Source organism: Petaurus breviceps, unplaced genomic scaffold, assembly GCF_028583685.1.
Source record: "Petaurus breviceps papuanus isolate PSGF00001 unplaced genomic scaffold, PetGlider_PUasm1.0 37, whole genome shotgun sequence".
NCBI lineage: Eukaryota > Metazoa > Chordata > Mammalia > Diprotodontia > Petauridae > Petaurus > Petaurus breviceps.
The window spans coordinates 12,259,968-12,286,696 of NW_027186296.1; the positions used below are offsets into that span (position 1 = coordinate 12,259,968).

Genomic DNA, 26,729 nt, shown 5'->3' on the forward strand with positions numbered 1-26,729 from the left:
AAAATCATAAAGTACTGCATAAATCCATTTCTCAGGTCCAGCAATGTTAAAAATTTAGCTATCCTGTTTTGCACAGGACCAAATTCACTCCAAGGCCCTGGATCAAATGGCCCCATTCTTTTCTTTAACATGCCCCTTGGGCTTGATAATGTTCTACCAAGGATTCATGATCCACCTTAGTCAATTACATTTGAGCACAGTTGAGGAAACATTCCAGGAGGCTGGGAAACGTCTTTATTAACAACCAGGACACAGCCATGAGGGAAGGGGCAGGCGAGACCTCAAACTAAAAACCAACAGCTAGCAAAGGGCCCTGCAGGCCCAGAGGGCTGGACTCTGGGGTCCTCACAGACCTCCCGGCAACAGACAGAAACACCTGGGCATCTGTCCCGGGGAGGAGGTGGTGGTTCTGTTGTTCCAGGAAGTGGAAGGGTGGATGGCGCATCATTATGAGTGATGGGGTAAGGGGATAAAGTAGAGGGAGGTCCATCACCGCCCAAGGCCACCTCCCCCACGAAGAGCCAACACCAAATGGAGGACTGAGCCTCCTTGGATCTTGTAATCAGCAGCTGTCTTCTCGTCGTTCCTGAAAAAAAATTAAAAAAAGTCTAGGTGGCTGACAAGAGTTTTATCCTTCTTAGAGCTATTCTATAGGAAACCTGCCTCAGGAAAAAAAAACGAAGTAGTCCCTGCCTCCCCACATCTCCCATTCATTTTGATCTCTACCATTGCTCCCTTATGTGTACAACTGACATAACCCTGACTCCCACACTAAACTCACATCTGTTTGCCACTGTAAATGAGTCGCTGCTGCTGTGGAGGAATTCCTTCTTTCTCTTCCACCCGCTCTTTGATCCGTTCCACCTTCAAGGGGATGAAATGGAAAAGGTTGCTGAGGGATGGGGCCAGAGAAATGGAGAAGAGTCATGGGGAACACACTTAGGTACATGTACAGAGCACACAGAAAAGGGAAGAGGGACATGGAGAGATCATAGTAACTGAGGTGAAGGAAATATATTACCTTGTCTGTGGGTTCAATGTCGATCTCAATTTCCTTTCCTGTCAACGTCTGAAATAGGTAAGGGCTTTGTTAGTGTCCATTCACTCGGTTCACCTGTATATAATTACTCTCCTGTTCTGTCCTAGTACCCAGGGATCTACTGCTATCATTAATTAATTAATTAATTAATGCACCTCATTAATGAATCTGGACTTGGAAAACCAAAAATCTTGGTTCCCCTCACCTTTTTAGTTAGGTCAATGGTAATTAAATGTTTTGGTACCTGGTCTATTTTGGACTATCACTCCAGTCATCCCTACTTGTCATTTTTTAAAAGAACAAAATTCCTCACCAAAATCAAAGATAACATTGGTTCTGCTTTTGATGAGACACCAATAAGACAACCATAAGGATGCTCACAGACTACCAGGGAACATATTTGACTAGATTTCAAGAACCACTAATCATTCTCTTCTTCAAAATCTTTCTCCAACTTCTACCAATTTCATTAAAATTTTAAATTCAGACTGAGTGTCAGGGCATTCAACTAACCCTCACCCAGGACACAATCCCAAAACTGTACCTTCAGCTCTAATTTAAAATTAAAAAAAAAACAGCTAGCATTTATATAGCACAAAGGTTTGCAAAACATTTTACAAATATTATTTAATTTTATCCTCATCATCCAGGCAAGTAGGTGCTATTATTTTCCTCATTTTATACACAAAGAAACTGAGGCAGTCACTAGCTAAATAACTTGCTCAAGGTCACACAGTTTATTTATGTCTCAACAGATCTGAATTCAAGTCTTCCTGATTCTAGGTCTATCTTCTAGTGCTCCATCCACTGTGCCACCTTTGTACAATTGTACCAATCAAGACGCAGGCTGTCAACACATAAGCCAGATTCCTGACTTGGCCTCTACTCTGTCAGAGGTTTTTCTAGGCTAACCAAACATTAAGTATCAATTCAATCTCCTTGTAATCAGTATTCCCCCTTGCCCTCCTGCACTGAAAAGTGTGTGTCTTATTTATACATTTAATTCCATTCTCACTCATCATGAATACATTCAACATCTTTGGATCATAGCTTTATTATCTTTATCCTCTATTGTGTACTGAGATCAGTGTTTCCAATGATCTCCCTTTCTTTACTTTCTAACACGTCCAACCCATTCCTTAAGAAGATATACTATCAGAGTGGGCAAAGGACAACTGGACAAATTTTGCAGTGCCACATACTTATTAGTGCTGCTAGACAACTTTTATTTTCTACTTGTATATTTGTATTTACTATATATTTGTGGGTCTAATTCATTCAATTAAAATATAAGCATTGAAAGGAACAAAGAATAATGTTCAAACTATGCTTTATTTCCATGTAACCTGCCTAACCAAGCTGCAGCACCCAATATACACTCACTCACACATAAGCCAGGAAGATAATGGATGTGCAGTCCTCAGATTTACATCATACAAAGTGAGACAGATGGTTAAAGAAAAGGAAGATTCTCTTAACCATGGGGAAGTCACAGGGTCACAGACCTAGAATTGGAAGAAACCTTAGACTCCATCTAATACAACACCAAAGGCAAAGAATTTAGTTTTTGTCTTTGTATATGTCATGCACAGTACAGAGAAAGTCCTTAATAATTGATTGATATGTAGATGAGGAAACTGACATCCAGAGAAGAGACTTGCCCAAGGTCAGAGGAGTTAAGTACTGAATAGACTTATAACGGCAACTATTGTGTTACCTCTTTTTCACCTGAGAGCCAAAGGAGCAGGAGTGTAGGAAATCCTTCGCCTCTCTGGCCCCAGGTCCCTGAGGGAGTCTAGTTCTCCAGCCATCTCTTTCCTTGACGCCCAGTTCCTACCTGGTGCCAGACCATGTGTTGCAGGGAGCCCTTTCTTCCAACCTTCCTGTATATACTCACATTGTTCCCCTTTCCCTTTCCTCCTTGAGGATATTGACCCCCATTTCCACCTTCATGGGAAGGCGCCCAGAGCCCCTACTGTACTCCATCCTCATTCTTAGCCAACTGTAAGGGAGACATGTGGAAAACCACTGGGATTTCCCAAGACCCCCGCCATTATAAACTCTAGACACTTAGGCATTACCATCTGACCTGCTGATGCACTCTAAGGACCTATAGCCTTTGCTATCTGCCTGATTGTACCTTAAGGCCCCCTGAGCCTTTCTATCTGCTCTGCAGCTGAATTCTCTTGTATATTGCCTCCCCAATCAGAATGTATGCTCCTGAAGAGCAAGAAGTGATTTTTCTATCTGTATTCCCTGCAATAATTTATTAGACAATAGTAAATTAGGAACCTAGCAATCAAGTGCTTAATAATTGCTTTGTTCATTTATTCCTGTGGAAAACTTTCATCATCTGAAGTCAGAAGAATGGAACTGGCTGCCATTCTGTAATTAGAGCACTGAGGCCCTTCACTATCTGCATATTGTGACAATTTAGGGTAGAGGGGCCTAGGTACTACCATGGGGTCCTGGAAATGAGTCCATGGGCCCAGAGCCTTCTCCTCTAGGTGAGGTGCCTATGGATGTGGAATGTTTCAGAGGCTTTCAAACACAGCTGCTATATTCCTGGCAAGCAACTGTGCTTCCTTCTTGTCTCTGACAAGGCATTCTACCTCCTACATTAGGGCCCACATTCTTAACTGGTAAGTTCACTAATCTATCTGGGTGCTCCCAGGCCTCTCCTACTGCCTTCCAGTCAACTTCCTTCTCCTGCCACCCAGTTTTCTGACTCCTACTCTGAAGAGTAATCAAGTCAACATGTCTTCAGCTGTCTTATAACTTGCCATCCCTGTGATTTTCCTGCTCGCCACTCCATTGGATGCATCATCTTTCCCAATTATAATGTTAAGCTCCTTGAAGACAGAGAATGTTACATTTTTGGTATCTCTTAGCTGACAGCCTGATATCTGGCACATATAAGTGCTTATAATCCTGGTGGATGAATTCAATCCCATTCAGCTCGTATCTGTTGAGTTATTGCTTGGCTTTGTGGGGGACACAAAGCACAAGACTTGGTCTTTGCCCTCACGGGAAAGATGGGCTATAAAAACATGGAAGTATCAGATACAAAATCAAGAGGGAAGAAATTAAAAAGTATGCACTTAAGTGCTAAATTGAATAAAATCAAGTATAATAATAACTAAAGTAGAGGCGGCTAGGTGGTGCAGTGCATAGAGCACTGGCCTAGAGTCAGGAGGACCTGAGTTCAAATCCAGACTCTTGACACTTAATACAAAAACTAGCTGTGTGACCTTGGGCAAGTCACTTTATCCCCAATTGCCCTCAAAAAAAAAGCACCCCCCCCCCCCAATAACTAATAGTTTTATGGAGTTTCAAGGTTTGCACAGAATTATACATATGTTATTGAATTTGATCCTCACAATAATCCTGTGAGCTAAGAGCTATTCTTATCTTCATTTTACAGAGGAGGAAACTGAGGCACCAGAAGTTAAAAACATGATTTGCCTTGGGATCACACAGCTTATAAGCATCTGATGCTGGATTCAAATTAATGAGATGAAGGAAATTTGGGAAGAGACTGGCTTAAGAAGATGAATTCAGTTTTTGGTATAGTTTGAAGAGACAAAAGATGGCTAAATGGAAATGTTCAACAGGGGATGGATACATGGGACTAGAAGCTGGGTGAAATATAAAATCTGGTTATATATGTTAATATATATGTTAAAATATGAAAGCAATGTCAGTATACAGAGAAAGCACTGACCAATCCTTGAGGAATAATCAGTTAAAAGACAAAAAGAGTCAATGAATATGGCAACAAGTCAGTGAGGCAGGAAGAGAACTAAGATGGTAAACCATTATAAAAGCAAAAGATGGAAAGAATTTTAAGAAGAGAGAGTGCTCAACTTTATCAAATGTTGTAGAGGAGACACAAGAGCCATTGGGATTTGGGAAGATGATCATTAGTAACAGCAGTTTTAGTAGCCATTGTAAGCACAGAAGCCAGATTTTCAGAGGGATGGAAGAGAGAAAAATGAAACAAGTCAGTAAAAGACTACACATTCAAGAAGTTCAGCTGTGAAAGAAAGAAGATGGAAGGTGTAGGAAGACTAAATTAATTTATTTAACTCTCCATAGAAGACAAAGGAATAAGGAAAGATGTTTGTTGAGGGGTTAAGATTGACGATGCTAGACCAAAATTAGTAAGGGGGGGAGACAAATCAACCCATAGTCAGAAACAGTTAGGATCAAGTACAGATTTAGAGAATAAAGAAGATATTTTTTTTTCTTCTGAGACTGGAGAAAAAGATGGGGGGAAAAGATAAAAAGACATATTGAAGTGAATATAAAGGTATGAAGGTGAGCATATTGGATAGCTTCAATCTACTCAGTAAATTACTAGAATTGGTAGATGTGAGAAAGTGGCTAGAACAGGTTATTGTGGGACTATGCTAGGAAGTCATCATTATTGCTAAGCAGATTTGAGGGTTAGGATCATAAGCCTAGCATTGGAGTAGAACTCTGAGATCATCTAGTTTGACCCTGTTATTTTACAAATGAGGCCAAGAGAAATTAAATAGCTTGCTCAAAGTCACACAGGTAACAAGTAGCAGAACTGGAATCTGAAACAGGTCCACTCATTTCACATCTAGTAGCTTTTCTACTGTACCATGCAATCTGGTTGAACCCTGTGAATGATCACTCTACAGCTTTGGAAAAGAAACTGGGTTTGATCTGTCTCCTGAACCATATACTACAATAAGCTCCAATGAATATATCACAAAAATATAAAGTCACATTATTTAAAAAAAAATTAGGGATAAATGGAAGTACTTTGCAAATCTATGGGTTAGAATTCTTTAACTAAATAAGGCATAGTAGTAATCATAAAATATAAAATAAATAGCTTTGATTACACAAAATTGTAAAAGACTTGCAGAAACAACATCAACACAACTAGGATAAAAGGAGTGGGAGGTAATAGGAAAACATTAAAACAGCTACCCTAGAGTAATCAGGAGGAAAGTCATGGTGTTGATGGTGGGGAGAGGAAATGAACAGATGAATGGACCAGTGGATGGAAGAAGAGTGGTAGCTATTATGCCTTAGCAAATGACCCTTTGTAGTCCTTCATACAATACAGTATTTCCATAAAAGATGACTTATAAATATGTAAATGTATCCAGAACTAGTCATTAATCAGTGTTTTCCCCTTTCTTCCCCTTTCCCAAGTTTCTATTCCCTTTTATCCAATTTTATGGTATTGATTAATCAGTTGCAGAGGAAAAAAGGGAGATTACAAGAAAGGGAAGAAAACAAGCATCCAGAGACAGCTGTGAATAATTTGGTAAATCAAAATTCGGAAAAGAAGGGTTTTCTGGGAAAGATGAGCTGTTAGAAACAAAGAGAAAGAAACCATATATATACACGAAGGTACAGGTGCAGTTGCAGAGGAAAGTTGATGTTAGTCCCAAATACTTGTCACCAAGAAATAACCTTTCAGTCCAAGGAAATGAAGCTGATAGTGGGGAAACCTGATCACTGTCCCACTCTGAAAGTCAGGTGCTCTCGGAAAACACTCCCAATTTTGTCTGTTGGGTGGAGGCTTCGGATGCCAATAATGAAGTCAGTATGACTTTCAAAGATTTGGAATCAGAAGATAAAGATTCAAATCTCAGTTCTATCACTACCTGTGTGATCTTGAGCATATTCTCAAATCTTTCTGGGCCTCATGTATGAGGGGATTGCACTAGACAATGTATAATGTCCCTTCCAGTTTGAAATCCTATGACCCTTAACAAATAAGCGAGGGCCAACTGCTCCAGAGCCAAAGTCATGAGTGTGCACTACTGAGGAACCAGTTAAAGGAAATGGCTGGAGTAAAAAAGTTAAAACGGAGTCTGGTGGTCGAAGGACGAGGTTAAAGAGGCAGGGTGGCACTGCTGAAAGAACACTGGAGTCAGAGGGTCTGAGCTCAAATCCTGCCTCTGATGCTGGAGACGTATATGGTCGTGGACGAATTAATCTCTCTGGGCCTCAGTTTTCTCCTTTGTAAAATGAGGCAATACCAGAGGGCCTCTTTTAGTTTTAGCTCTACATTTATGACCCTAAATTTCAGATGTACGCATGAAAAGAGGGGGAAATCCTCCAGACACCCCGAGTGACGCATACAAACCCAGCTGGGAGCTACCCACGGGGCAATGTCGGCGGAAGGGAGGAAGCTGGAGGCTAAGAGGCGCGGCCCTGCCGTCCCCGGTCCGACGCGGAGCTCAGGGTCAGGCCTCTCAAAGCCCCCAAACCAGGCTCTGCCCCAGTTTCCCATCACCGCTCGCGCCGAGCCTGGGGTTGTCAGTGTCCTACAGTCCTGCGGGGAAAAGCCTGGCTCTTTGTTGCTCTGCTTCTCTGGGTTGGAGCAGTCAAATCCCATCCCACTGATTCCCAGCAAGCCTTAGAGGCTCCCACCTTCACTTTGATCAGCATCTTCCCCCAGTAGCCAAGCCTGTTGTGGATGAATCGCTGCTGCTGCTAGAGCCGCTGCCTCCGCTCTCCAGCACTCCGCCCGCAAGAGACTTCCGCTTCCGGGTCAGAGTTTGGACTCCAGGCCTTTGGAGTCGTCCGATCTGATTTCCTAGCATCAAATATTCAGGAATTCCGTCCCTTCGTCTTAGCGACTAGGTGAACAAAAAGGATGACCGGTTAGTTATGTCGGACCCGTCGCCTCCGCGGAACTGGAAATCTCCACAGCCCGAATTCTTCCGGCCAACAAACGGACTACATTTCCCGTCATACCCTGCGGCAGCCGGGCCAGGCCCGCTCCCTTCTGGAGGTTGTAGTTTTTCCCACCTTAGTTCTAACGTCTACCGGACTTGTTGGACTCTGTTTCCCAGAAGTCCACGCGAGACTCCCTTTAAGGCCTAAGGGAGTTGTCCTCCCTAGCGGAAACTGAAAGACCCCTCTGGCGCGTGGCCTGTTGCTAAGCTAGTGGAACTTGGGTCAACCGCTAAGGTGGGTGCTGCACCCGGAAGTAGGTCCCTCTATTCCGGAAGTTATCCCTTTTCTGTGTCATGTTTCTCACCTCTAAATTTTCCTGCCGCGGTTTGAGGGTTGCTGGGAGGAGGGATAATGTGGGAGAGGGGCGCTCAGTCATAATCAGCCATGCTTCCTCTGTCATCTCCTTCCCCAATAAATGCTTTAGTATGCGGGTCCCTGAAGTAACAAACGGTAAGGTCAGAAGTTACACATGAGCGAGGACTTTGGTGTCTTTTCGGGGACTTCAATGAGAGCTCTAATATTAAAGCCTGAGCAAAGCCATGGGACTGTGAAATTGGGGTGTCCTCGCTCACCACACATTCAGTCGCCTCCCTTCTGACCTTCAGGTATCTGTTTACGGCTGATTCCACCATGCCTCACATAGATAATGACGTGAAGCTCGACTTCAAGGATGTCCTGCTGAGGCCCAAGCGAAGCACCCTTAAGTCCCGCAGTGAGGTGAGGCTGGGGCTACTCCCTTCTCTTATTGTTCTCTATTCTACCTTAGAAAAGCAGTTTCACTTAATGGAAGCGTTGGTCGTGGAATTTGGAAAGAGCCAAGTTCAAATGCAAGTCACCTGATCTTTTCTTTTCTCATAAATGTGTTTTTAAAAAAAAAAAACCAAATACATATATAATAAACCACATACCTAGCAGGATCTAAAGTTGTACATTTTAAACAGCTATCATTGTCATCTCTCTTCTTCCCCTCTGCCTCTCCCAACTGTATAGGTGGATCTCACAAGATCCTTCGTATTCCAGAATTCAAAGCAGATGTATACAGGGATCCCCATCATTGCTGCCAACATGGATACTGTTGGCACCTTTGAGATGGCCAAGGTGCTCTGTAAGGTAGGATGCAACTTACTCCCTTCCTTAGGTGATATCCAATGACCCCAAGCTGTCTGCAGAATTTCCCTCTCCAAAATCAATTTTATACCATGCCATTGGACAAGAGTAGAGAGATACACATTTGACATCTTTAAGGAGTTTTTAATTATTTTAATTTTAGAATCAACCTTATAATTGCTTAACCCACCCATAAAATGTGCAGTTTTCCCCCTTTTCTCCCACCCCCAACATAGATACAGGCACACCACAAGTAGAATTACTCTTAATGTCATTTCACAATAACACTGTGAATTATCAAACCCCATTGTAAAGTCACAAAACACTGTTGTACTATGATTTCTCCAGTTACTCATTTATTTATGAGATTGTTCTTATGGAATTAACTACCCTTTGTTTTGACTAGAACAAATAATAACAGTGTATCTCTCTGAATACTCAAGAGACTAAATACAGTGAGATCACTAACAACTTATTAACTAAAATAGTATTAAGCTTTAGGCAGTGAGATCATTGTTATAGTTTTTATATTGCATCCGATATGGCATGTTTTTTATGTACACAGTATCTTATTGAACAACCTCTTTGAAGATGTTGTTGCTGACAATTTTACAACAAAATGTAGCTGGGAAGATAGATGAATTTTTCTACCTGGGCCTATACTATATTCCATTGGTTAGTGGCTGTCTCCATCAATGGATCTGTTTGTTGGCATGCTTTTTTTATTGCTGTTATCCTCCATACCCTACTTTCATTTCTTGAAAACACATGGCTTTGCTGTGTTAAGATTTTTGCTTAATATATCCTCAAGGACAGTGTGGCCTCTGAGTCGAGTCAGAAAGATGTGGGTTTAAGTCCTATCCCTGAGATATGGTAGCTTTGTGACCCTGTGTGCCTCCCACACCCAGCTCTAAGACTGTAACTTGCAGAGCAGGTAGCAGGTACCTGCCTCCTGGTGTCTAAGCTCTAGCTTGCCATCAATTAATATGTGGAAGCTGTGCTGTTGTCCATTTTCCATATGCCCTTCTCTAGTGTGCCTTCTCCAGGACAGCTGGTTTGTGATGAGCATGATTTCAGTGCTAACGAATTGGCTGCATTGTCAGTTTGTCACAAAGTATGATGTCTAGGATGGTTTATAAATGATTCTAAAGAGTGCTAAAGAAACCAGCTAAGACAGTGTGCTACTTATAAGTCTCACAGCTTTAACATAACAAAGATTGGACATGTTTAGCAGCTGTACTGTAAATAAACCTCTTAGAGTTTAGTCTGATGCAGCATTCTGTCAACATTTCTTAAAGGTAATCTTTATCTCCTGAACCCTGGTTTCCTGGTCTGTCAGCATATTGTTTGGGATTATGTTGCTTAAGAATGAATTACATTGCCAACTTTTAGTTCATATCTCTTAAGATCTTTAGTCAAATAAAGGTTTTGTTGGTGCAGACTAGTACCTGACTTCTTCAAACATAATGATTTAACATTGCGCTAACTTTGCCAACTGCCTTTTCTTGTATTTTCATAGGTATGAACTTGTAACAGTCATGGGCCACAACTACTGGGAGCCTTTTTTTCCCCCCAAGAGATTGGGATATTTTCAGTTTTTGAACTAAGAAACAAGGGATTTAGCTTGAAGGCTCATCATTGTGTCCTTGAACATAAATGTACATAGATATTTGATAAAAATAGATCATCAGTTTACCAGGAAACAAAAAAATCTGCCCTTCTGCATTTCAGTGGTTATGGAGGAGGAATCAATACCGTTAGCTTTAGTTCCACTGACCATATTGTCAGATAGTACCTTAAGGGTACAAGGCAACTTCTTTGGGCAGCCAGTTACTGAATGTTGCCATGCACTAGACACAAGGACTATATGGAAACATGTTAATTTTGTATTATTGGCTTTATAAAATAGCGAGGCATCTAGACTCTTATAGCAAGTACCTTACCTCAACCATTCTAGCTGATGCCTGCAAATTCAAGAGCCCAGCATCTTCAATGTTCATCTTTTGTGGCCCTGTGCCAGGATAAGTTCACATGGTATTCCTGGAGCCCCTGCTAGCCTCACAGGAGGAAGGACAGTCTCTTGATCCTGCCTGTCACATTGCACCAACTGTTCATTACTATATTAACTCCCTATCAGCATTGAAGCAGGATCAGAGTAGATGCCAGCAGATGGGATCCTAAACAGGCAGATAGGAAGTTACAAAAAACAGTTACTTATGGTTATAATCCTTGGTGTGAGGTCTGTAGTGGACATGGGATTGGACTGTTTACTACATCTTCAAGCTTAGCGACTGACTACTCTGTTGCTTCTCCACTCCAAACCCAAAAGGAATAATTGCTTAAGGACTTAAAAGAAAAATTTTATAAAGAAGTTAAAATCATTGTGTCTTTGCTTCTCCTCAGTTCTCTCTGTTCACGGCCATCCACAAACACTACAGTCTTGAGCAGTGGAAAGAATTTGCTAGTCAGAATCCTGACTGTCTAGAGGTAATGTGGGACCCTATCCCGTTCTAATCCCACCCCCCAGCCATATAAATATTCTTCTGTCTTCAGGAATCCAACCCCATCACTACATCCATAATATGGTTCTCATTCATCAGATCAGAGATGTATTGGTATTTGTTTTTGTCTGTCCTTTGACAATCTGTGACAGCTATGGACTCTCTTCTTAGAATAAAGCTTGTTACTTACAACTATAAATTAAAGAAATGTTATTTCAGTTAGAGGTTGGTGAAAATAAAGATGTAATTTTTCCTCACAAAGTCACAGAAACCATAAAAGCCCTTGTAGGGTTCTGCACAACTCCTAAGAATCCCTGCTTTAGATACTGATGACTTTCTTCTTCAGCATCTGGCTGCCAGATCAGGAACAGGTTCTTCAGACCTTGAACAACTGGAACAAATCCTTGAAGCGATTCCCCAGGTGAAATACATCTGCCTGGATGTGGCCAATGGCTATTCAGAGCATTTTGTGGAATTCCTGAAGGATGTTAGAAAACGCTTCCCTCAGCACACTATCATGGTATGTCCTTGCTTTGATCCACATCTTGGCATAATCTTGGCTTGCCTTTAGCCCCTCCTACCAGTTCCTCACAGAATTATAGTTTTTAGAACTGGGGAGACCACAAAGATTATCTAGTCCAACCCCTCCATTTCACAAATGAGAAAACTGAGGGACCAAAGATCTAAATACCTTTCCACATTAGAGAATTTCTGCCCTCCAACTTCCATCTGTCCCATCTCATCTTACACTACGAGGGCTGTAACTCTGTGCTCTAGTGCTCCATATACAGGGTGGCCCAGAAGGCTAAAGCTGCATATCTGGAACAGCACTTAGCAAACCATTATGGAGTCCTTTGCACCCATGATATTTAAGTCTGCTCACTGAGGCTCAGGTGTGCCATGGGACACATAAAAGCAGGCACATGGGACATAATAGTTGATTCTTACACACTGTGCTTAATTTCCTTTTTGCAGACAGTACTTTAAAACTGTATACAAGAGAATTCTGCAGGGTGAATGGTTGCCTTGTTTCATCATCTCGTAAAGGCATGACAGGTTTTAGGAGTCAGGTTAGGGTAGAATTGTGTCCACTATGAGGTAGCCACCCACTCAGCTCCAAGACGTGGCCCCAGAGGGGACTCCAGCTTTTTGGACCAATCCATTTTCCTCCAATGAACTGTCTTCCATGTCATGCCACATATTTCATTTTATCATGGCATTGAGGCCAGTGGGTAGGTAGTTTGCTAAGGTGGATTCTAGGCTTTAACTCTAGTGCAACGGTGCCACACCAATTACCAAGACTAGTTAACACATATGAGTCAGTACTTGGTTAATACAACTGAAATAGGTATTTATATGGCAAGAATATAAACAAAGGAAACTGAAATGTATCCTTAGGGACCTTTAACTGCCACAATATTGCCTTAAAGACAATCAAGGCTACATTTTAGCTCTTCCTTAAAGTATCCTGGTTCAACAGTTGAAACACAGTTCACCCTTTCAGACCCCAAGCCTTGTTCTACCATACCATTTCCCTTATTCTCTGTCCCACAGGCTGGGAATGTGGTGACAGGGGAGATGGTAGAGGAGCTGATCCTGTCTGGGGCTGACATTATCAAAGTAGGAATTGGACCAGGTAAGCTCTGGCCTCATACTGTCAACAATACAAAAAGCAACCTTGCCCAACGGATCTTCTGTGATTTTAAGACACTTGGGTCTTCTCCCTGTCTACAGGCTCTGTGTGCACCACACGAAAGAAGACAGGGGTGGGCTACCCACAGCTCAGTGCTGTGATGGAATGTGCTGATGCTGCCCATGGCCTCAAAGGCCACATCATTTCTGTAAGTTACAGGGGAAGGAAGGGGGAATGAAGAGCCAAAACACACATTTTCTTATATCTGGGAATAAATGTTAAAGTTGGGGAATAGTGAGCCAAAACTCTTCAGCTCCTCCCCAATTTAATTGTTGTATGGAAAAAGAGGCACAGGGAAAGATCAGGGCCTGGACCGTTCTGAGCTACCATCTTCTCACTAGAGCTCCCCCCACAGGATGGAGGCTGCAGTTGTCCTGGAGATGTGGCTAAGGCTTTTGGTAAGTAGTTGGGCTGGGGTAATAGAAGGCAGACTGCTTAGTCAAGTGGTATGTCATTACAGAGGCTCCAGGTCAGGCCCAGAGAGGTTCTAGGAAGTAGTTCAATTTAACATATTCCATTGAGATCCTGCTGAGTCTTCTTTAAGCCTGTGGTAAGAACCAAGGCTCTCCCACCCTAATTAATGCCTTGTGTAATAAGCAGTGCTAAACTGGAGAGGCAGCACAAGAGTAAAGAGAGCACTTGATTTGCAATTAAGATGTAGGTTCCTGTCCCGGCTCTGCTACTTACTAGGCCATGACTTTGGGAAGGGTGGTCAACTTCTCTAGGTCTGTTTCCTCTTCTGTAAAGGAAGGAATTTGAGCAGATTACCTTTAAGGTTCTTTCCAACTCTAAAGTCCTATGATTCGACAAAGCTCCAACAGCCCTTAAGGGAGTGATTACCTGGAAGCTGATAAGAAAAATGTCCAGAATGTGGAAGAAACAGCAAGATGGCAATTTTTGACTTCTAAGTCAGACTGGGAACTACTGTGTTGCTTCCAAACCCTGGGGCTAAGCACAGGGATGATAATCAAGGAATCACAGCAGAGTATCCTTTCTCAGCTTTTAGGGATTCTGACTCCTGTCAAGGAAAGGGTCCTAACTATATTCAGGCCTGAGTGAAATTTGGGTGCTCAGTGGTTATCACTTCTGTAGGGATTAGATGCCTGAACCAGACTGAGCCCTTTTCTGTCTTTTTCCCCAATGCTGACAGGCGCAGGTGCTGACTTTGTGATGTTGGGTGGCATGCTGGCTGGTCACACCGAGTCAGGCGGTGAACTAATCAAGAGGAATGGCAAAAAATACAAACTTTTCTATGGCATGAGCTCTGAGGTAGCCATGAAGAAGTATGCTGGAGGTGTTGCTGAGTACAGGTATGACGACAGATAAGGCATATAGATGTATTTGAGAACAGGCACTAGGATGCTGCTGAATGGCTCTTTAGGATACAACTGAGAGAGAAAGGAAAATCAATTTTAAAGAATGGCCAGTTGTAGCTAGATGGTGCAGTGAATAAAGCACCAGCCCTGGAGTCAGGAGGACCTGAGATCAAATGTGACCTCAAATACTTGACACACTTACTAGCTAGCTGTGTGATCTCGGGCAAGTCACTTAACCCCAATTGCCTTGCCTTCCCCCCTCCAAAAACAAACAAAAAATAAAGGCCAGTGCCTAACAAGAACAGATGGTATGTGTATGGGAGGAAAGAGGGAAAGGGAGGCTAGGGGTCTATAGCTTAGTGATAGCAAGGAAGAGTGCTGGGATCAGAGGAGTAGAAGTTATCATAAACTCTTCTGTTCCAGGGCCTCAGAAGGAAGAACAGTAGAGGTACCCTTCAAAGGTGAGGTAGAACATACCATCCGGGACGTCCTGGGAGGAATCCGTTCCACATGCACTTACGTTGGGGCAGCCAAGCTAAAGGAACTCAGCCGACGAACCACTTTCATCCGGGTCACCCGGCAAGTGAACCCCATCTTCAGTGATGAGAGCTAGGGGCCTGAGCAACACTGCCTGGCAATGCACCAACATCCAAAGGAAGCGATGGTGTGAATGCATCCTAGCTACCACTGGTTATCTGGATCAGTGATTTGTTGTATTTTGGTCCCCTGAGGGCCTTATAAGGTCTTCATACTTCACTATTCACACACAAATGCTCAGACCAGTGGGCCTGACACTTACTGGCGAGGAGGCAGGGAAGGAGGAGAGGGTTATCAAATAAAGTTGAGTCTGGAGTCAGGTTATAAATACACTATGCTGAGATTTCCTGTATGCAGAGCAAGATCAGGAGAAAACTCAGAGCTTGGACCAACTCATTCACATAGCACTTTTCTTAGAAGTATCTACCTGAAAAAATGCATTGATTTGAATCTCATTGTTTATTTACTATATTGCATTAAAATCTGGCCCTTGGTGAAAAGGCCCAAGAAGCAGTAATGTGCAAACCAAAACTACCTTTAGGGAAGGGATCACATCTCTAAAGGAGTTTTAGGCCCCTTTTGAAAGGCAGAGGCTCATCCAGAGTCAAAAAGGTATACAAATGTATGTCTAAAGATAGGGAAAGTTGGATTTCTCCAGAGGATGTCAGAACATTTGCTTGTTTAACTGGGCTATACCTTTTCAGCATGGTTGGGAACCTGGTAGAGTGAACAAGTGCACTTGATATGGAGTTACTGGCAGGAGCAGAGTTTCCAAGGCAAACTCTGCTCTTTCCTGTTATGACTTTGGGCAAATCATTTAACCTTCCTGGGCTTCAGTTTCCTTATCTGTAAAATCAAGGGAGTTAGACCAAGGTTATCTCTTAGGTGGTATCTACATCTTGAGTCTATTTTCCCATGCATTCCATAGCACTAGCTCCATTTCATTCTTATTTGTGATGACAATGTCCTTACCCCAGTAATACATTAGATTTTCCAGGGTGGCATGAGAATTTATAAAAGTACATATCTGGTACTTCGATATACAAATGAAAGTCATATATGATGGGATCTGGGATTCAGAGTTAATATCTCTGAGGTTGCCTCTTCTAGGCTTCTCAACTGCTTTGGGCCCAGAGCTAGTCATAAATTCCTATGGAAAGGCAAGAATCAAGGCATTCTTCCTATTCCTGGACCCAATGAAAGGAACATGAGTTTATTTGGGACATTGTATAGAGACCATATAGCACCTTTAGCCTGTCTTACCTCATAGCCAAGACAACATTTCGGAAGATTCAAAATTTAATCACTGGCTGTTACAAAAAACAAAACAAGAAAGGTATGACAATTTGGTAAGGTAAGCCCAATCCATCCGGTATCCCAAAATAAAAGGACCTAGCCCCAGGGCAAGCCAAATCTGCTCAGTCCGTTTTCCAATCTCTACCAACTACAGGGTAATGAGACTCCACCATAGCCACATCAAAGAGACCTAAGCCACTGGGTCTTAATGGGGCCAGTTTGACCACAGGAAGGGGCCTGAGCAAGTACAGAACTCTGCTCAACAGGGGAGAGGTATTCGCGGAAGGTAGGAATCAAGGTGCCAAACTTCGTCTTCTGATAGCTTTCAAGAAACTTCTGCAGAGAGGGGATTATGGAGGTTTGGTCATCCTCAGTCATTTACTAAGCACCACACAGATACTATTAGCATGCTATCATGTTCTGGCTATTACCTCCCAAGCTCCCTGCCCCTTCCCACTCACCTTCCCTCCCCTCTGGCCATTCCCTTCATCATCAGAGTCCAGAACCAAGTCCCCTATGGTAACCACAGGGCTGCACAGAGATGGGGAACACACTGTAGGAGGGAAACCAAAATCAAACCTGTTCCTTACTGAAGTAAACTAGACAGGCCTTTGGCATCCCCAAAGATTTCAGACTGTTCTCAGGAAGGAAGTATTCATTCCATTTCCCAACCCCCAGCTCAAAGCAGGGTACACCTACCTGGCTCCCTGGTCCCAACAGCAGGAAATGGCAGCCTCAAGGGCTCCAGGGAGTAATCCAGGCAGTTCCTGGGGTGAAGGGGTATAAAGGAAAAAAGACAAGGTGAGATGGAGGAGTGGTGGACAAGGGAAAGGGAGGGACAATCTAGTGGGGGAAGGGACAATGTTTCTTGACTCACTCCTTTTGCTCTGAGGAGGGCTCATTAGAATTCCAGTTCCCCTGTTCCTGAGCCCTCTCTCGGAGGGAACGAGCTGAATTTCTGTGCTTTCCACGAGGGATTGACTTTGTGGCCATGGTGCCTGCAGGATTTGCCATGGACTGCCCACATTCTTTATTGTTCCCATGTATATTTACATCCTGGACTGGTAGGCACATACTTCGGAATGGGAAGAGCATGACAGTGGGCCGGTTCTTATGACCTCCCCTGGCAGATGCACAATTTGCCTGGATTTGCCGTTGGCCTAGAGGAGCCAGGTTGAAGTCCCGACCAGTGAGGGCCTCTGGGGGCTTTCTCAAATCATGCTCCTGGGGAAAGGGAGTGCTGGGTGTGGTTGTGGGAACAGGATCCTGGAATACTTGTTCCAGCTGGGGAGAAGGTAGAGGAATCTGTTCTTGGGGTTCTGCCCCCCTCACTGAAGTAAAAAGAGGGGACTCTGAAAGAGAAAAGGAGGATTCTTATGCAGGGCAGTACACAAAAGACCACCATGTAGTTTCTGTACACTTTAAGCCAACCCCTTATCTGGGCCATCTCAACCCATTAATACTAATGGGCTTTTCCCAAATGTCCCACTACAAACACCACCTTGCTGGATTCAGTACTGCCCCAGCTGGCATCATACCTTGAAGTAGCCACCCCATGTCCATGCAATACTGAGTCAGGGCAAGGGGAAGGGGGACCAAAGTTTCAGATTGCATCCCTCTTAATACTTCCTTAAGCTGCAAGGAAAGAGTAGGGATAGGAGCATCAAGATAACATCCAAAAGTCCAAGAACTCTATACTTCCTGCTCTCCCTTTGCCAATTTCCCCTCCCCTCCCCTAAAACAAAATACCTCTTGCAACTGTAATACAGGTAGTGTCTTCTCCAATTGGCACAGGTATTCAAATAATAACTTTTCTAGGGCAACTAAGAAGGGTTCTCCATATTCTTGTTTCAGTTCCTAAAAGGAGGAACAAGTCAGAAAAAAGTTGAAATTTGTGTAGCTTGCCCAGTTAACTTCCAGCAAAGCCCACTGTCTCACCTGCAGCTGAATGGCAAAGTCTTCCGGATCCTCTGCCAGCTGTTTCACTAGTTGACAAAAAGCCTCTTGTGCCTCCACAATCTTCATATCCCGCATAGTCTGCTGGGTTTGGGGAGTGTAGAGATCAACTAAGTTAGAGGCACCAGAGTTGGGGAGTTGGGATGCTGATTGGGGGAACCCATTAATGGTCTGAGCCTGTGAGACAAAAAGAACTATATAGTGTCTGGCGACTTCATAACTAGACCGGAGGATTCACTTACCGACTTTGAGACGCACTCGGGTGGGCCAGACTCTGGAAAATGGTGGTTTAGGGCATCCAGGACCAGGGACCAGGGCTGGCCCTCCAAGATCATCTCCACAATCACCTACGAGGGATACACTGTCCTGTGGATTGCGATCCCCAAATTCCAACTTCTACCTCTCCATCCCACAGGCACCTCCTTCCTGGCCTAGCCATGGCTGTCAGTGTTCTCATCCCAATGTCCAGGTTGGCCCAGAATCCCTTCCCCGGTACCTTGGCCCGCAGCCCCATGCAGAGCCGCGCGTGGTGCCGGGAGCGGACCAGACGCGGCGCAGCGGCCTTCAGGGCTCCCAGCAGCTGTAGCACTCGAGGGTAGTGCGGGGAGAGGCGCCTTCGCATCACCCACCAGGCAGCGGCCGCAGCCAATCGCAGCGAGGCAGCGGCAGCGCCTGCATCCGAGGGGGCGGACATCACGCACTCGGCCTAGACTGGAGCCTCTTCCCTTAGACAGAGGAGCCACGGCGCTGGCCCATCGAGAGGCGGGGCTCCTGCACACTCCCCGACCCTCCCCCCTCCAAGCGTGCCGAGGAGCTTCCCGGTGCCTAAGGGTGGGGAGGTGGGGGTTGGAGAGAGGAGGGACGCTCAAGTCCTGCCGCCTGTGTGTGCCCAGTTTCTTCTTGGGGATCTGCTCCAAACTGTGGGCCGCGACCCCGAAAGGGATGGAGAGTAGGATCAGAACAAGGGGAAGAGCTCAAGTGCCAAAACAGCTCCCAACGTCCGGCCACTCAGGTACGCGCGACGACCGAAACTTCTACTGGCCGACTTCAGCGCGTCACTTCCGGCTCTGTCCCCAGTTCCGACTTGGCAACGTAAAGAAGTCGAGAAAAAGCAAGCCAATTGGTTGCAAAGGAGTGCGGAGACGTCAGACTCACCGCTAGGGTAACCCAATGGCAGCTGAGAAACTCAACCCCGCGGTTCTTCTGTGGTTGGAATTCCAAGTCACTTGGAACTTTTCTGCTCATGCTCACTGAGCATGGCTCGGCTCTGACTTTCTTCCTTCTTATTCCACACGTTCTTACTGGTGCGTCTGGTAGCCGTGGGTGGACTCCCTTCAAGCCAGGGTATCTTCATCTTTTTTCGTCATGGTATCTTTAACAGCCTAGTAACCTAGTAAAGCCTGTAGACCCCGTCTCAAAATAATGTTTTTAAATAATGGGAGAAAATGCTAAATTTCAGTTCAAGAGGCTAGTGAAAATACCCAATCAGTTATATGTCAACCTTCCAAATAATTGAAGACAATTATGTCCCCAAAGTTTTTTCTTCTTCAAACTTGTAAGGTCCGAATTGGGGAAAATGCCGTAAAATACAGTAATAAGTGAAAAACCATAAAAACTTAGAAGTCTGTGAAAGATGGAAGCCCAAACATGGTGACCTGCTTATGAATCCTAACTTAGATACTAAATCATGACTTAGACTCTGAGTCAAAACTTAAGATACTATGACCAGTGAAAATCAAAACAAGACTATTATGGTAGAGACACACTTATGTTTGGCATAACATTAGCTTAACTCCAGAGCTCATTACTAAGGAGAAAATCAAAAATATCCACCAGTCAGTGGTTATGTACTCAATAGCATCTCCTGCCTCTGTCTGTTTTCTATAATTACCAAAGGATCTTGGGGTTCTTCAGCAGGATCCACAAAACTGTCTGACTGATGCCCCACACTGAAGATTGCAAGTATTCACAATGATTGATTAAACTATTACCTGTAATTACTATGGAGCTACTTGGCCTCTTCCTTTGGTATTAAAAAGAACACCCCCCCATGTTTGGGAGAGATGCAGGGTTCCCCAGCCAGGGGAATTCCATACCTTACAAAACTAAACACCATCTCCCCAAATTATTCCTCAACACATCTTTAAAATTTTCATCATCTTGGTCACCCCACTGTACACACTCTGGCTTATCAATGTTTTTCCAGCGTCATTCTTAGAAATTGTCATCTTTCCCAAACTCTGTTACTGTTTTCTCTTCTGTTCTCTCGTTGGTCCCCTCTTTGCCAATTTCAGAGACACACCACTAGAGCTGAGGCAGGTGTTCATCTGATTCTATGAACTTATTTTCAAGTTATCGTGAAAATGTGATACTAGCTACCAACTGAAGCCCTTTGGGCTATTGTTATTGAGTGTGGTCTTTCTTAGACCCACAGAGACAGCTTGTGTTATTCAGTAAGGCAGTTTAATTATCTGATGTGCCCAGCAGGTGGTGCTCTACTTTAGCCATTAGTCCAGGCCTTATTAGTTATTCTGGCTCGAGCCTGATAACTGACCCCTTTCCTAAGAGGCTACAATTCTTGACTTGTACTTGTACACTGCAATACAGTATTTCACTCTGCTAATAATGCCTAGGCTGTCCCCGCCACCAATCAAGCCTACGCTATAGCTGCCTGAAAGCTAAAGCCTCTTTGATTAATACCTCAATGGCAGGTTCTGTATTTCACCTTTTTCTTAAAATAATTGATATCTCCAGTTTTAACATCACTTTCTTTCTGATTATATCCTTCCCCCTTCTTTACCCAGGATATAATGCCTTGTAACAATGCTTTTTTTTAAAGAGGGGGAAAAACCCAGTTCAGCAAAATAAACTAACATATAAATTAACTCTTAGAGTTTTTATCCACAGCCATAGTCACTTATCTCAACATGGAAGGGAGAGAAGTATATTTTCTCAATTCTTCTCGGCCTCTGGATGACCTAGATCAAAGAGGTAAACTTCTACCGTTTTTTCCCCCAGGAATCAGACCTCCATACCATTCACACTTCCTTGACATCTTTACACCATGCAACTTAGCAAATATTGCTAACTTAGCTTTCTAGCTCTCCTTTATAATGTTGTATTCCCCTGTTAGAATGTAAGTTCCTTGAGGGTAAGGACTGTCTTACTTGCTTTGTAGTTGTATTCCTAGAGATTAGCACAATTCTTGGGACATAGTAATAATATGCTTATTAATTACTGTCTTAATAAATGCTGTCTATCTCTGTCTCCATCTCTGCCTGTCTCTCCATTTCTTTGTCTCTGTCTCTGTGTCTTTGTTCTTTCTGGTCATTGTACCTAGTTGGTGCCAAATTGAAGAGAGAAAATTGAACATTGCTCAGACCAATAAAATATGAAGTCTGCTGACTTTTCCTAGCTCAGATCTCTACTCTCTCTAGGTTACACTGTCTCATTCGGCTTCTTTCTGCATTCATACATAAGAACAGATACTTGAGTGTGCTGTAATCACCAGAATTTATTATGCCATCTTCTAGCTCTTTTGTTGCTTTCCTGGCTCTTTAGGTGTTGTAATGGAAATGCAAATTTAAAGATATTCCCTGCCCCTAGGCCCTTTAATAGGCTTAAGAGACTCTGAGAACCTTCCTTGATTTGAAAATATACTCTGCCCCCTAATAGGCTGAATGTGGTCACATGGAGCCTGTGGCAGGAAGCTTGGTTTTCAGGAATGCCCACACCTTGATGCTGTGTGATTGGGCATGGGTCAAGAGGGTGGTTACATTCTCTGACCTAGGAGAAGCTATATAATCCCTGATGTGAGGCTTTGCTTTGGGGCTCACTTTGAGAAGTGTTGTGTGATTTGACTGGATGAGACTCTGGGAAGCCGTTGAGAGCCCCCCCCCACCTCCCCTTTGAAAACCCAGATGTTGATGCTTCCCTCTCTGGTAACTGTGATTTGGTATGGATGTAATGGTTGGACAATTTGGAAGCCTGTCAGCTTGATCGGTTTCTCTGTCTTGTAATTTCTGTCTATATACTCTGAAATTCGGGGTGCTGACCTTTTCCCCCCGAACTAGGTAAATGATATATGTTTGATTGATTAAAGTAAGCTTATTAACCCATTTTGAGTTGCTTTAGAAAAGCAGATCTAAGAACCTGTATTGGCAGCCACCCTGGGAATGCTGGGGTGCTCTGCTGCTCCATGTGTATCCAGAGGGAATCCCAATCATATACAGAGCTATTGGAAAACTAAGAGGGGGCTTGATTTTTTTCTCCTTGTGTACTTAAAAAAACTCTTGATCCCTTTAAAAGCTTATTTTTTTCTTTAAAAACTTTTTTTTTAGGTATCAAATGATTTATTTAAACACTTATTCTTTTCGTGCTAATTATGCTTGTTTACCTACGGGGGTGGGGGGTGGAAGGTGTGCAAATTAAATATTTTGCTCAGGGTTTTTTCCCCCCAGAAATACTTCAGAAGTCTCTCTTTTGTTGAACATCAATCTTTCTCCCTTGATGATTAGGCTCAGGTGGCCATGTCGTATCAGTGGGGGGTGGGAAGTGAAAAGATTTGTTCCTTAAATTTCTTTTATTTTTATAATATGTCATTCCATTCCCTTCTGTATTTTCTTCTGAGTGTAGAATTCTCTTGTATTATTTGAATGTCTTTTCCTTAAATATTTGAAGGTCTTTCAGATGCTTACACAATTGTGGGGGTGGGGAATTAGGTCCTTTATCTAGATTGCCTGAGACTGGTAGCAGTCTGGCTTGAGATAAGCTCTCTTTGTCCATGATTGACATAATTAAAGTCAGGTCCACCAGCCCCTTATTAGAATAGGTCCACATCTCATTATAAATATTCATTCTTCTCAGTTATTATTAGCCTATCAGTTGATTTCTACCCTTAGGAACACCCACTCTTTTAAGTGCATATAAGCATTGAGTTCCATGAGGGGGTCTTTGAAATTTGAGAGTTCCACTGACCTCTTTTATTAATTATCCTCTAGTATAATTAATAAAATAATTAATTACCCAGAAGCTATGACTTTTTTATATGTCACACAGAATTTGTTGTTTGCTTTTCTACTTTGGGGTAACTCAAGTTATTAAAAATGTTTTTCCTTACATTAAATCTAAACCTATCTCTCTTTAACTTCCTCCACCCACTGCCCCTACTTATTTATTTATTTTTCTTATTTATTGATTGATTTTTTTTAGGATATCTAGGCTTCATTTTTAATGTGCCAAGACACCTGCAGGTAAATCATTTAAATGGCCTGTGTCTCTCCCACAAATACACACTAATAGCATCGGTGGAAAGAGTGGACCAGTACAATTTATAAGAAGAAAGGGATTCATATGGCCAGCATGATTCATATGTCAAAGGTTGCAGGATCCTAGCACCTTTTTGTGATATCCTCATGCTTTTTATTTTATTTTCTTTATTTATTCATTTTTCAACATTCACTTTTATAAGATTTTGAGTTCTAAATATTCCCCCCCCTTACTGCCTTTACTTATGCCCTCTAAGAATCAACAAAACAAGTCTACATGCAAGCCTTTCAAATAATTGAAGACAATTATCATGTCCTCAAAGTCTTCTGTTCTCCAAACTAAACACCACATTCCTAAAATGATCTTCATCTCATAGTCTAAAATTCTCAGTATCCTGGTCACCCATCACTGTTCACACTCTGGTGTATCAGTATTCCTCTTAAAATGTGGCATCCAGAATCTTCTTTACTGGTTAGAGTTGTTAAATTTAACCACTGAAGTATAGGTTGCTTTCTCTTTTTCCTGGAGGTAATCTGGGGATTCCTTTGATTGGTGTTTGTATTCTTTGTATTCAGTTAGTCAGTTAACATTTACTATTACATATACTAACACTTACTATATGCCAGCTACTATGCTAAATGCTAGGCATGCACAGAGTCAAAGGACAGTCCCTGTCCTCAAGGAGCTCACAATCTAATGGGGAGATAAACAGCATACAAATATGTACAAACAAGCTATATTCAAGATAAATAGGAAATAATTAAAAGAGGAAAGGTACTAGAATTGAGAGGAGTTGGGAAAGGCTTCCTGTAGATGATGGTATTTTAGTTAGGACCTAAAGAAGCCAGTAGATAGAGATGAGGAGGGAGAACATTCCAGGTAGAGACAGCTAAAGAAAATGAATAGAGATAAGAAATGAAGTGTCTTGTTCATGGAACAGTAAGGAGGGCATTGTCATTGGATTGAAAAGTATATGGTGGGAAGTAAGGGGTAAGAAGACCAAAAGTTAGGAAGGGGTTAAATTATGAAAGGATTTGAATGCCAAACACAGCATTATATATTTAATGCTGGAGGCAATACAGAGCCACTGGAATTTATTAAATAGAGGGGTGACATGATCAGACCTTTCATTTAAATGGAGGAGAGATTGGGATGGGGAAAGAGAGTCACTAGCAGGCTATTGTATTGTAACAGGCATAAGGTGATGAGGGCCTGCACCATAGTCGTGGTAATTGTTGGCCATAGTGGAATGAGACAGAAGATCCCCAAGATTAAAATTGGAAGTGGATTTTATTTACCTCGGGACTGCTGGGGTCACATACCCAAATCAGACAGTAAATTGGCATGAATAGTATGCCGGTTTTTAAAGAGAATACAATAGTCAGGTTACATAAGCTGAAACTACAATCAGTGATTGGTCAGTGTATATTTGAGTTTTCCTAGGCTGAGGTACAGGGAACCCAGAATGGGTGGGTGGGTGGGGGCAGGGATTTTACCCTAGGCTGAAACCCCCACCCATGATCAATTAGGAGAGGGAAGGGTAAAGGTATGCTAAAATGTCTGCTTACAGATCAATGGAAGGGAAGGGAAGGATAAAGGTATGCTAAAATGCCTGCTTACAGATCAATGGAAGGGAAGGGAAGGTGGAGTTGTCGATTACAGATCAGTTAAGGGAATGGAAGGTGGGGTTGTGCTCAACAGTAATGTCAGAGAAAAGGGAGCATAATTGAGAATTGTTGCAAAGGTGAAATCAGTAAGTCTTGGCAACAAATTGGATAGGGCAGGGGGTGAGAGATAATGAGGAAGTGAGGTTCACATCTAGATTGCAAGGGAGTAGGAGGATGATATTATCGTCAACAGAAATAGGGAAGTTGGGGAAGGATAGTGTTTTATGAAAAGATAATAAGTGCCATTTTGAACATGTTAAGTTTAAGATGTCTACTGGACACCTAATATGAGATATCTGAAGTTCTGGACATTTTCTTGTATTATAGTATTCATATTTTCCAAATCTGTCATGTTCTTCAGGGAGAATGATGATCCTTAAGTTGATTCTGAACATACTGCCATCCTGTTTTCAAGGTCAATGGTTTTGGCTTATATGGAGTCACATGTTTTTTCACTGCTATTACCTTTTGCCTTATGTCTCTAGATTTTCTTCCAATTCAGTGTTATTGTGTTTCAAAACCATTCTCTCTCGCTTCTTTGAAGAAACTTGCTGCTGGGGTTTACCATATTTCACCACATAATTGTTACAGATTTTATGCCAAATGTTTTTGCAAAAAAGTGGTATGCAACCATTATGTGAAGCTTTAAAAATTTGTGCCAGTATTACTTAAAAATCATTTATTATTAAACCATCTTTAGTGCAAGATTAGGATGCATGGAATACTTGTGAATATACATTAAAATTGAAAAGTCCAAGTTGATGCACATCATTTCTTCGCAACAATTTAGCAAACATTTTCCCAGTCTGAAAAATAAAGTTAACACACTAGTTGTTATTGATTTTTGCATTATTGTTGAAATATTGTACTTAAGAAAATTTACTACAGTCTTATGAAGTATGAATTTAGAAAATTTAATCTGTGTCCAAAGATTCTGTGCCAATATCATTGGTTTCATTATCTGATATGGTTTCATTATCTGATGCACTGTCCTCATATCAGATGTGTTTACTTCATTGTCATTGTTACTTTACCACCTATTGTGTCATCACGTGATCCTCATAACCCAGCCATGATTCAACTTAAAATGAGTTGTAAAAATGTTATGTTTGTGCACTACCTCCTATGCTTTCATTTGTAATATCTCATAGGATTGCTAACACATTTCATTGACATACTCAAATACTTCTTCATCAATTTGTGGAAACTTGCCTGTTTTAGGACCTCTAAATGTGTATCCAGAAAGGTTTTTGTTTTTTAGCTTGTCCTTTAGTTTCTGCCAGTCTCACACCAACTTTTCACTCACTGGAAACTATCTGCAGCTCTGTTTCCATGCTGTTCGGTGAACACAATCAGTTTCAGCTTGAAGCCCACAGAATAGTTTTTATATTTACCCATAATCAGAAAGAAATGCTTTATATGTTAATGTACTGGTGGTAGACTAAACTGTATAGTTCATCTAGTGTGGGAAGATGCAAGTCTTATCATATGTAGCAGCAAGCACGCTAATACACCCAGGATGGCTGCTAACACAGATTCTTTGATCTTCTTTTCTAAAGGAAACCAACTCAAAAAGGGTTTAACAATCTTAGTTTAATCAAACATATATCATTTACC

At 42.4% G+C, this 26,729-nt stretch overlaps 3 protein-coding genes across 12 annotated transcripts; 1 reads left to right on the top strand and 2 right to left on the bottom strand.

Annotated features, from left to right (window-relative positions):
* Window positions 1-211: 211 nt before the first annotated feature.
* NEDD8 (NEDD8 ubiquitin like modifier) lies at window positions 212-7,730 on the bottom strand. The gene is made up of 4 exons (XM_069097939.1): window positions 7,463-7,730; window positions 1,022-1,069; window positions 782-864; window positions 212-586 (listed from the first exon to the last, which is right to left on the bottom strand). The coding sequence occupies exons 1-4, from the start codon at window positions 7,478-7,480 to the stop codon at window positions 490-492; spliced, it is 246 nt and encodes an 81-aa protein (XP_068954040.1). The 5' UTR covers window positions 7,481-7,730; the 3' UTR covers window positions 212-489.
* Window positions 7,731-7,869: 139 nt separating this feature from the next.
* Window positions 7,870-15,425, top strand: GMPR2 (guanosine monophosphate reductase 2). 2 transcript variants are annotated; one of them, XM_069097935.1, is made up of 10 exons: window positions 7,870-8,005; window positions 8,377-8,488; window positions 8,762-8,881; window positions 11,282-11,365; window positions 11,726-11,899; window positions 12,934-13,015; window positions 13,114-13,220; window positions 13,428-13,470; window positions 14,223-14,382; window positions 14,812-15,425. In XM_069097935.1, the coding sequence occupies exons 2-10, from the start codon at window positions 8,402-8,404 to the stop codon at window positions 14,999-15,001; spliced, it is 1,047 nt and encodes a 348-aa protein (XP_068954036.1). In that variant the 5' UTR covers window positions 7,870-8,005; window positions 8,377-8,401; the 3' UTR covers window positions 15,002-15,425. The 2 variants fall into 2 exon arrangements, with proteins under 2 accessions (XP_068954036.1, XP_068954037.1); XM_069097936.1 differs by lacking the exon at window positions 7,870-8,005 and adding an exon at window positions 8,063-8,221.
* On the bottom strand, window positions 9,011-19,003 carry TINF2 (TERF1 interacting nuclear factor 2). 9 transcript variants are annotated; one of them, XR_011170235.1, is made up of 12 exons: window positions 18,674-19,003; window positions 18,420-18,524; window positions 18,160-18,261; window positions 17,971-18,078; window positions 17,760-17,856; window positions 17,099-17,573; window positions 16,921-16,988; window positions 16,683-16,774; window positions 16,189-16,235; window positions 13,913-14,460; window positions 13,760-13,811; window positions 9,011-11,857 (listed from the first exon to the last, which is right to left on the bottom strand). XR_011170235.1 is itself a non-coding variant. In XM_069097930.1 (10 exons), the coding sequence occupies exons 1-9, from the start codon at window positions 18,869-18,871 to the stop codon at window positions 16,218-16,220; spliced, it is 1,263 nt and encodes a 420-aa protein (XP_068954031.1). In that variant the 5' UTR covers window positions 18,872-19,003; the 3' UTR covers window positions 15,366-15,771; window positions 16,189-16,217. The 9 variants fall into 9 exon arrangements, 6 of the variants coding, with proteins under 6 accessions (XP_068954033.1, XP_068954031.1, XP_068954032.1 ...); XR_011170234.1 differs by lacking the exon at window positions 13,913-14,460; XR_011170236.1 differs by lacking the exons at window positions 13,913-14,460; window positions 16,683-16,774.
* Window positions 19,004-26,729: the final 7,726 nt, after the last annotated feature.